Source organism: Cibotium barometz, chromosome 43 (genome assembly GCF_041138505.1).
Source record: "Cibotium barometz isolate CiBa-2024 chromosome 43, ASM4113850v1, whole genome shotgun sequence".
Taxonomy (NCBI): domain Eukaryota; kingdom Viridiplantae; phylum Streptophyta; class Polypodiopsida; order Cyatheales; family Cibotiaceae; genus Cibotium; species Cibotium barometz.
Window position 1 is genome coordinate 26,015,273 of NC_141088.1, and position 11,003 is coordinate 26,026,275.

The 11,003-nt window shown below is 47.0% G+C and overlaps 1 protein-coding gene across 2 annotated transcripts in view; it reads left to right on the top strand.

The window, feature by feature from the left end:
• LOC147613730 (uncharacterized) overlaps window positions 1-10,781 on the top strand; it is a 28,037-nt gene extending 17,256 nt beyond the window's left edge. The window contains exon 7 of one of the 2 annotated variants that reach the window (XM_086781703.1): window positions 10,465-10,781. In XM_086781703.1, coding sequence (XP_086637829.1) covers window positions 10,465-10,626 — 162 coding nt within the window. In that variant the 3' untranslated portion in view covers window positions 10,627-10,781. Of the gene's footprint in view, window positions 1-9,285; window positions 9,491-10,464 lie in introns of those variants that run through there. The other variant, XM_086781704.1, reaches the window with a different exon arrangement.
• Window positions 10,782-11,003: the final 222 nt, after the last annotated feature.

Here is an 11,003-nt window from a genome sequence, read left to right on the forward strand (position 1 = left end):
TGACAGCATCATCTGGTTCTTCTCCAAGTCCACACTAGCCAATCTGTACTTTGTTCTCCATGTCCTAGCTCTAATGGTCTTTTTCTTGGCTGCCCCTTTTGGATTGGCCTCTGAGAATGGTCACGGCATTTCTTGCACATGACACTACATGCATGCATGCAACATGCAAAGCTACCTTCATGCATACATGTCACATGCAAGCCTACCTACCTGCATGCATGCTACATGCAACCATGCAAGTTCATGCAATCCCATGCAACCATAAGGCAATACAAGCTCATGCAACCTCACCTTTTTGCATGTAATTCCAGTAGCATTTAAAGCTATCTACTCAACGCAAGTCTATAAAAGAGCATCTACCAACTAAGAGAAGCAACCCTCATTCCATTTTCCTCACGCCTACTTGATGCCTAGAGCAGGTCACCCGACTTCAGCCCTCTCTTGCCTCTTCTCTCACCTAGGCGATGTGTTTTTAGTCCCCTCCTAGCATAGCTACTGCTATATGACTTGTTTTCAGCCCCCTCTTGTCATAGCTTCTGCTGTATGACCTATTTTCAGCCCTTCTCAGGCAGCTCAAAGTTGTGTGGCGGCATTAGAGCTGGACAACTAGCAATTCCAGCCATTTCTCTACACATCTGCTATGCCTGGGAGCTCTCTATTGCTGCCAGACTGCTGCTGAACCTCATTTGTGTCCCTTTCTCACATGAAACCACAAGAGAAGGGTATTATTAAAGCTTGGAGGTGAAGAAGAACAAGTCTTGTACTTGCTGCTGGTGTTTTTTGTGAGGAATCAAGCGGGGAGACTCTTGGGAAGTGCTGAGCACTTGCCTAAGGTGGTAATCAGCTATTGGATAGTTGGATCTTGGGAAGTTGGGCTTCCATCTCTTGAGGATTTGTCATTTGTGGTAGCTGGGCTACTTGAAAGCTAGCTGATTGATTGATTTGTTTTCGTTTTCATTCAAAGTTTTTGGAAGAAACGATGATGCATGGTTGGGCTAGGCTACCCGCTCAATGTACTTGTATAAAAATACTCCCTTAAGGCAATAGAATTTACCTTCAAGAGGAGAGTGGGAGGAGGGGCAGCCCATCTTTTGTTCCCTAATACTGTGTCATCACTACAGTTTTGTGAAGTGTTTTCACGTGGATGCCTTGCTATGTTGTATCAGAGATGTATTTCTTGATTCATGGCTATGTATATGGTAACTTAACCATGTTAATGAAGATTTCACTCTTTAATTAGTGTAAACACACTTCCGTCTTGTGACACAATGCTGTTGCAATGTCGGGGTGCCATCTATGGTCTTGAGGAGGATCCCTGAGCCGCACGGAGCAATTAAAGAATGGGATGGCCTCCTCGAGATCGTGAATCAATGGGTCTCTCCACTGCCACTCTTCGGGATCCCAATGTATGTGAACCAATGGGTTGTTCTCCCAAAGCCATAAGCACTAGGATGTGATGCGTAAGACCCACCCACCATGCGGACCCGCTCATGAGGAGAGGCTAGGGCATCATTGATATGCCATTGGGACGCTGTCTGGAGGTTGCTCGGTCCAACCTCATGAGTCTTGACGAGACGACCATGTGAATAACCAAAAACCCGCTAGGGGAACTCTGGTGCAGGTTAAAGAGGTCATCCACGGGATCTCAGGGGATCCTTGGGAGGGAGAAGACAATCCGGTGGAATGGTGGAGTCCATGTTGTGGATCATAGTGGAGGCTCCTCTCAGGGTCCGCAAATGGTCTTGTCGTGTTGTTGCCCAGAGCCTGAGGTGGCCTCCCGTAGAGTTGGCTCCAAGAGAAGTGAGATCAAGCACCGATCATGTGTCATGAGGAAAGGTAGGAATGTAGGTTTCAAGTCAAGGGATCTCTCTCTCTCTCTCTCTCTCTCTCTCCCCCCCCCCTCCCCCCCCCCTCTCTTTATAGATGGGGGGAAGCGAGACGACGGCGGAATGGAGCAACTGCCAGTGGTGGAAGAGACTCGCTACAGACCAGTCCTCAAAGCTAGTACTGAGATCGCCGAGGGGGGCCTCCGAGAAGATCCATTGAATCCCCGGTGTCTAGGGTCCTTTGCGCACAGGAAGATGCGAGGAAATGCGGCTGATCAAGAAATTCTTCGAGGATTCCTCCCCGGGTTGTAAGTCCTCACACGATCAGGTGGCCCAAAAGGCCCTGCTTTGGGTTGCGGGATCTATCAAGTCCATGCCACCTTGAGCCCGAGGTTGAATCAGTACTCGCTAGGCAACGTTTCCAGAGTTGTGTCACGTGCATCCCGCACTTGGATGCGACGTAGACATATCTGTACAGAAGGTGCAGGACTTGGGATGGTGAACTGGTCCCATGTGAGCCGAGTCCGGGACAAGTCAGCCAGGGATCCATCTCAGTTGTCCGAGGTCAGGCGTGCATTGTCCTGCACATGAATTTAAGGTCAGGTGTGCACTGTCCTGCACATGAAACAGTGCCAGTCCGCGTTGTAAGTCTCCCTCTGGAATGATGGCAATGATTTTGTGTATCTGGTATGGTACCGGATGCCAGATCATTATGTAGATAGTTAGGGTTTGCTTTTAGAACAAGGGGCCAGCCCATAGGGCTACCCCAAGACTTAGTGTGGGCATGGAGATAGTGTGAAACCAACCCCATGAGGGCCAGGAAGGCCATGGCTGAACCCACCAGCCATGACCTAGGGGTAGACTAGGGGAAAGCATACAGGATGTACGACTTGGTTATGGCTGTAAGGGCAAGTATGGGGCAGCCCATACAGGCTGCCCAGTCCCCAAACAGCCTAAAGACTATGCCCCAGCCCCTAAGGAGTCATGCACATAAAGCCCTTCCAACAAGGGAAGAAAAGCGCAGCTTTTATTGAATTTTTCTAGCATTAAATGCCAATATTCAGTCGTGGGACAGAAAGTATGCTGGCCGCTTGGACTTAAGCTGGCCGACTGCTCATCCTAGAGTAGTATAAATAGAGGAGCCCACAATCCCATTGTTTCATCTCATTTTTCACCAAGAGCCAAGGCAAACAAGGGCTAGACAAGCCAAGGAGTTGCTAAAGCAAAGGGGTGAAGGACTGCAAATCAAGGGCAGAGTTTTCTCAGCCAAGAAAGGTCAAGATTTTTGTATTTTCTTTTTAGATTTACATCATTCTAATAAAGCAAATACACCATCCGTGATGGGGGCCCTACAAAGAATATTTGGGACCCAATACTGTGTCCTCTCCATATCTCCCTCTCTCTCTCTCTCTCTCTCTCTCTCTCTCTCTCTCTCTCTCTCTCTTTCTGCACATCCTCATTCAGTTTGTGCGTTAATTTGGTCGCGAATTGAGTGCTGATTTCTGAGCATTGAAGTTATCGATCTTCTCCGAAGCTTCCGCATGTTACAGTGGTATCAGAGCCTACTTCAAGTGCAAAGATTCAGCAAAGAAACTATAATTTTTTCTCGCTCGTGTGGTTGGTTTTCAGACGCCGGTGGACTACCCTTTGCGGAGTGACTCCTGTCCCTCGAAGGACGGTTGGTTTTCAGCCTCCGGAAGCCTCCGGACGTCTCCCACACAGATAGTGGATGGTCAGATTGCGTTCCAAAAAGGAAGTGCATTTTCTTGCCATGGCGAGCTTCGACGACGAGAGAGACCAAGAACCATGGGACCAGAGTGCAGCAGGCAGCCCAGCTAGGGCACCAGGCTTGAGTGTTACAGATATGTTCCAGGAGATGTTGCGAGCAATCGCGCAGACCAGACAACCAAGTTGGACGAGCAGAAGGCGCAGATCTTGGCTCTCGAAGAGTGTACCCGTTCTCCAGCGTCGCGTTGTCCATCTCCTCCTCCCTCTCCTTTCGTATCTGAGATTCCAGATCCTTGACACAGGGACCCTCTCGCAGGGTCACAGTCGCAGCCGAGCTCTTTGCTTGAGTTGCAGATGCGTGCATTGGAGATCCGACGACGTGAAGACGAAGCCATGTGATGTGTGGAGCACGAGCGTTACCTAGCAGCTTTGGACGCCAGATTGACACCGGCGGCGCCCTCAAATCATTTTCCCGAGAAAATGAACTTCAGTAAGTATAATGGTAAACTCGATCCCACAACTCTCTATTCATGGTTGCATCAGTTTGAAGCTTACTTTGCTGCAGTTAGAAAAATAGATACTGACAGAGTGACCTTAGCCAGTTGGTACTTGGAAGGTGAGGCCATTCCTGGTGGACTCAGTGGGCTCATGCCCACACCAAATTAGGTATGGCAGATTATGTGTGGGACGAGTTTGTCCGCGATCTTAAGTAGCGGTTTCTACCACCCCACTATCTTGAGCGACTCGAAGATGAGTTCAGGGGAGTGCGTCAAAACGTGTAACCAGTCCTTCAGTTTGCCAATAGAATTTCGACTTTATGTTTGCAATTAGGCTTATCTGATTTGGACAAGATAGGGCAGTTTTGGTATGGCCTTGACACGCAAATCCAATGGGATGTGCGTATGTTTCGGCTAGCCACCTTTGAAGACGCACTCTCGCTTGCGTAGAGTGCAGAAATGAAACATAATGGTGACAAGCTGAAGACTTTCCAGCCGGCTTCTCCCAGGGCTACCGCCTCGGGGGGCAAAGGCCAGAACCAGATGGGGTCTTCCCCAGGACACAGAGCTCGAGAGCCTCTGGCTCCAAGAACTCGAACAATGCGTCTAAGCTTACTCCAGACAAGAAAGCGGAGGCAGGCAAGAGAGGTGGCAAGTTGAGTGCTGAGGAGCTTTCTCAGTACGAGGAGGAGGGTAGATGTTTCTTTTGTCATACAAAAGGACATACTTCTCGGGATTGTCCTAAGAAGCCTCCAAAGCCCGCCGCCGCTGCCTCCACAGCTTCCGTGGTGAGCTCAGCTCCCACACAGACCCTAGCGGCTATCCCTAGTTCTTCAAACCCGGGTGCTTCAGTTGGAGCAATTATTAGCCGGGAGCTCGAAGATAAGCAGAAGGGCGCCCATGACCAGGAGTATGAGCACAACGAATTGCTCAAGTCTTTTGGCTACATAGGTGGCTAGAGAGTCGTCGTCTTGTTTGATAGCGGCAGCACGGAGGATGTGGTCACGAAACAGGCCGCTATACATCCCCAAGACCGCCTTCTGTACGGAACGGACCCACTATGAATTTGTGGTCATGCCATTTGGCTTGACGAACGCCCCAACTACATTTAACTGCATGATGATGCGTGTTTTACGGGATTTGATTGGAAAGTGTGTGTTCATATTTCTGGACGACATACTGGTATTTTCAGCTACGGTTGAGAAGCATGACATTGATGTGGAGAAAGTCCTTAAGTTGTTGGAAAGCAACGAGCTCTACGTCAATGAAAAGAAGTCGGAATTTTATGTGTTCCAAGTGCATTACTTGGGATACATAATTAGTGCCGAAGGGATTCGACTGGATCCGACTAAAGTGGCCGAGATTGTCAATTGGGAAATACCTCAGACAACCTATGACATCAGATCCTTTGTGGGTATATGCCAGACATACTCCACTTACATAGACAAGTTTTCTGATCTCTCGGCGAATCTCACCGATCTGCTAAAGGGTGTGAAGACAAGAAGGCAAAAGATTCGAATGACTCCACGAGCGTTGGAGGCATTCAAGAACCTCAAGGTGGCTTTATCAGAAGCGCCTTGTTTAGCACTTGCCTCGTGGGACGAGCCATTTCAGGTGATCGCCGATGCGAGTAACATCGCAATTGGAGGTGTATTGCAACAGAATGGTCACGGAATACAAGATCAAGTGGAAGGATCGTGTTGAGGAGGACGCTACATGGGAGACATTGACTACTCTTTAGAGAGATTACCCTGGCTTTTTAGTGAGCTCAGGAGTGAGCTCTTAGAGGAAGGGGAGAATGTCATGTGCACAGTGTGTATCTACCGTGTGCTACACGCACACAAGACTAGCTTCGAGGTTGGGGAAGCTTGGAGCTAGGCAGGTTGATTGACGAGCTGAGTTAGGGATAGACTAACGGGCGGGCACCGAAGTATGGAGGGACGGGCATCCAAGTGTGGATGCCCGATGACCGGCCAAAACTTTCTGTAGTATGAACCACTGATGTTGTGAGTAGGGATGTCATAGCTTATTGTCCACGCTATGCATGATAAGAGTTGATGAACCTACACTTCATGTTCGGACAGACATTGGAGTTAATGGTTACACTTTTGAGTCGATGTCTTTTTAAAAGTTTAGCTTAATGTTTGGTTAGGGTGCAAAAAGGTGATGAGCTAGGTCGAATCAAACCCTTTGTCAAAAGCTCGGTTACTTGCTTCATAATCTCCTCTTGTTGAGTTTGACTCACTCGATAAGGAGATCTATTAGGAGGTGAGCTTCCTGGCATTATGTCAGTTTGATGATCTTGTGGTTTCTTTGGAGGTAGCTCTCCAGGAAGAGTATCTGCAAAACAATCTTCATACTTTAGGAAATCTTTCCTTTCATGATCAAGAGTTGAGAGTGACTCATCACTCTCAGATTCCTTAGGATCTCTTACATATATCAAGTACGAGGAAATAGACTGCTTTATTGCTTTAGGAACTTGTACATGACTAATGAGTGGAATGGAATTCCCCTCAACTCCTACATCAAAACCTACATTCTTGCCTTTAAAAGGAAACCTAATCTTGTTTCCAGCCCAATCAATGGCCGGGTCTATCTTCTTATGCTAGGGCATACCCAAAATTACATCACAATGTCCAACTTTGCCAACAACAAAGTTCTCATGATCCACATAGTCTCCAATTTGTAAGCGAAGCTTTCCCAAAATAGGACTCACATCGGTTGCTACATTCTTGCCTTTAAAAGGAAACCTAATCTTGTTTCTAGCCCAATCAATGGCCGGGTCTATCTTCTTATGCCAGGGCATACCCACAATTACATCACTATGTCCAACTTTGCCAACAACAAAGTTCTCATGATCCACATAGTCTCCAATTTGTAAGCGAAGCTTTCCCAAAATAGGACTCACATCGGTTGACATTCCTTCAAAAGCGGTACCTGCAGTAATAGGAGTTCCAAACCTATCCGGAGGAAGGTTCATGGCTTCAACCACATGAGGGTGCATGTAGTGGTGGGTAGTACCACTATCGAAGTGGATAAGCACATGTTGGTTTGCCACTTTGTCCCAAGCTTTGAAAAGTTGCCTCTTTTCTGGTGGTGTGTCACCTTGATGTTGGAGTTCCTTCGGCAATGCATTATTTTGGTGCGGTTTGGCTTTTTGATTTGGTCTATCAGGACATTTTGCAGCCATGTCCTTTCTTTCCACATTGGAAACATTTACCTTCTTTGACATACTCCTCGAGTTGCTTGCGGGATAGCTTCTTTTGGTAAAATGGGGGTTTATCCTCATTCTTGTTTCTTTTTTTCTTGTGGCTCATTCTTTGCTTGGGATCCTCCGTTGAACTTGGGATGAATCTTGATTCTCGTTCTTTGATTTGTCCACCATCCAAGGCATATGTAAAGCTTCGGCTTGCAAGGCTTTGTCTTGTGCTTCTTCCAAGGTTATAGGTCCTGCTATATAGACTGCTTGCATAAGCTTTGGTAGGGCTCTCACATAGTACACCACGCTGAGCGGGTAACAGGCCCCGCCCCCTTTTCAAGAATTTATTTCAAGAACAATCCATGGGCTTTTCCAAGCCAAGACCAATACAATGAAGTGCCGATGTCGAGGCCGGGCTGAAGTCAGTGTCGAGGCACAAGATCTCTAATGCCGAGCTCACCATGAGGATGACCCACAAGAGTCTTACACTGGGCTAGTACCAATATCAAAAGTCGGAATCAAATCTAATGCTCTCAAATACCCACAAGAGTCTCTTCACCCAATCTGGACAAAAATCTCGAAAGAGCACACACTGGGATAGAGAAGCTGGAAAGATGAGAAAGCATGGTGCAAGGCAGCCCAAGGCTCTTCTCCCAAGGGATGGTGGCGGCGTTTCTTCAGTTGGTGGCAGCCCTTTAAAGGTGGCACAGGTGGCAGCTGTTAGGCATCGCACGACAGCGTCATCAGGGGCGTAGGCGGCGTTGGGGATTCTGTGCAGGGGCAGCAGGCTGCGCTGCGTTTACTTGGCGGCGACTGGAGGCAGCAGCAGCAGCAGAGGCGGCTATAGGTGGCACAGCCAGGTAAACAGGGCGCTGCAGGGGCAGCGCACGCTGGTGGAGATGGTGGAGCAAGGCGTACAATGGAGGCGCAGCCAGGCAGGGACTGGTGCTGGAAAGTGGCGGGCGCCAGCGCTTTGAGGAGGCGGTGACGTGATCAGATAACAGGCGGCGGAGCTGGCTCTGGTACGGCTAATGCCAGCGGAAGCGGCTTTGGGAGGCGGAGACACCGGCGGAAGCACTGGTGACGCTGGTGGAACAGCGGTGACACCAGCGGCTATGGTTCTACAACGGTGGCTGAGGCGGAGACGGAGGATCTAGGCAGCGCTTAGGAGATAGAGAGGGAAGAAGATGATGATGACAAATCTTCTAGGAGGCTCTCTCTCTTCAAGATCTCCACACACAAGATGATTCTCAAATAGGGTACAAGGAGGCTCCTGCTTTTTGCCGTGTGTTGCTTTTGCTTTGCCTCTTTGCTTTTGCTTTAACTTTTAAATATTAATAATAGTCAAAAAATGACCAAAGTTCTTGATTTTGCTTTTTGTAGCTTCAAGGCCTTGCTTTTTGGTCCTGGAGCTACTTTTTGGAAAAGCGGCCTTTAGCCTTTTGATCCAGTTTGATGTCCTCTTTCCAATGGTGCCCTCAGCTTTTGGTCAACATAGTTTGACTTGCTTTTTCCTGTTTTTTGACCAAGATTGGTGCTTTTTCTTGTGCTAACCTAAGGATCCCTTGTTCCCATGTGTCCATCATCCTGTCCAAGTGTCCGGGCATGAGTTCCATCATGTGAAAAGAACTCGGAGGGCCAAACTGTTACACAAGCAATCCGCTCAAAGGCAACTTGCTTCTGCTAGCTTTTTTAACCTGGAGAAACCTGCTTATATTTCGGGTTTTGAACCTAAGAGAACTCGCTTATGCTAGGGTTTTATGAAGAAAATCTTCTTATGCTAGGGTTTTTTGGACAAACACAATCTGCTTTTGGTAAGTTTTTGAGCACAAAAAGATCGGTGGAGAAAATCTACTTCCGCTAGGGCTTTGAACAGAAAATAGCAGGCTTATGCTAGGGTTTTGAATAGTGAAAATCTTCGTAAACAAGGGTTCCTAGTGGAGAAAGGCTGCTGCTAATGCCAGGTTTTTGAGAATGCTAACGCAGAGCGAAAAACATTTATTTGCTTCACAAAGTGAGCTAGGGTTTTGAGCAGGGATATCTCTGCAGAGAGCGAGCAATGGTATTTGCAGGGGTGCATTTCTCTTTGCAGAACATTTATTTGCTTCTCAAAGTGAGCTAGGGTTTCAAGCAGGAATATCTCTGCAGAGAGCGAGCAATGGTTTTTGCAGGGTGCATTTCTCTTTGCAGAACATTAGTTGAAAAATTGAAAAGAAAAGGGAGGAGACCTGAGTGCAATTCCAGGGGAAAATTGATGAGGGAGGGTGCCAAGAAAAGAGACGAAATCACAAAAATAGAAGGGATACACACCATTATTATGGAAATTGCTGCCGACACTTGGGTTCTCACCAAACAACTGCTTGTTTCAACTCCATGTATTTGAACGGACATGTGTCCCAGTTGTCAATGCTAGAAACGAAAACTTTGTAGTGCTGCTGCCTGCTGTAATAAAAGCAGTATGCCAATAATTGCCTGGTTATCACTGAATGATTGTGCCTTAGAATTGTTACAAGAAATCCTCACGATGAAGACATTCTAAAGGGAGCGAGGGGCTCCCACACTTAATTTTTAATGTAATTGAACACTAAATGATGGCCACAACCAGTCACCACACATAACTTGAAAAGAGCGGGCCAGATTTATCCAAATACAACCCTTATATTTCAATAAAAATGAGGCATGTAACCTTGCCTAGAACTTTGGAGAAGAACATTCAAACCCTTTAGGCACATGGGTACAAGTTGCAGTTAATCATGCCCAAACATCATCAATGATGAAACATAGTCCTTGCCAGCTGCGGTACAGCTGGTACAAGAGGCTGGTACTGGATCAGTACAGCTCGGACAAGAGGCAGTAAAACCCAAACAGAAAGCACAGCATGTACGTGGGCTGGTACAGTCACTTCAGCAGGCACAGGCTCCAGTAGTACAGCAGGTACAAAGGCTAGTACAGCAGGTGCTGGCTGGTACAACAGTGGATGGTTTAACACATTCATCCCATTTGTTTAAATTACCACCTGGTTTGCCCATAGGCAAAATTCATTGAGAGGTAGAATCTTAGTCTAGTACCTTCTCTCTGTCAAACGGCTCGTTTTTTTCAAAAATATATCGAAAGTTTGTTTGTCATAGAGCTTTCATGTACCATCATTCCTAGGAAGATTTGCTCTATGGTTTGTGAAGTAGTGGTGATTTCCTTTTCTATTTCTTCTTTCTAGAAAGCTGTGACACAAACGACTTCAGCTGACTTGGCAAAGCTACTGTACTGGCTCATGGTAGTAGGCTATAGCATACGCAACATTGAAGTGAGATATGATATGGAAAAGGTGTTGGGCATGCCAGCTAAACTAGCAGAATTACCGCCTGGTGAAAATGTGTAGTTGTAATTACACTAGTGAATTTTCAAGCCATTCTTGGTAATGTAAACTCTGGCTTAGTGATTGCAAAAGGTCTCAAGTGAATTAGTCATTAGTGAGAATCTCAATCCCCTAATGACGTTGGTTTTTTGATAATCAACTATTTGTTTTACTCTTAAGTTATCCTACATTTGTGTTCACCCTCCACTGCATCGCCATCTGTCCTCTGGGGGGGGGGGGGTGCATGCATGAAGAACAAGGATGCAAATTTAAGCTCTGATGTACTGTTACTGTGTATGATATCAATATCATAGTCGGGAGAGGTTGAGTGAACCTAGCTGCAAAGCACCTTAAGTACTGCTTAAGCAGGTTATGTTTAAGAATCAGAAGATTTCTTGCAT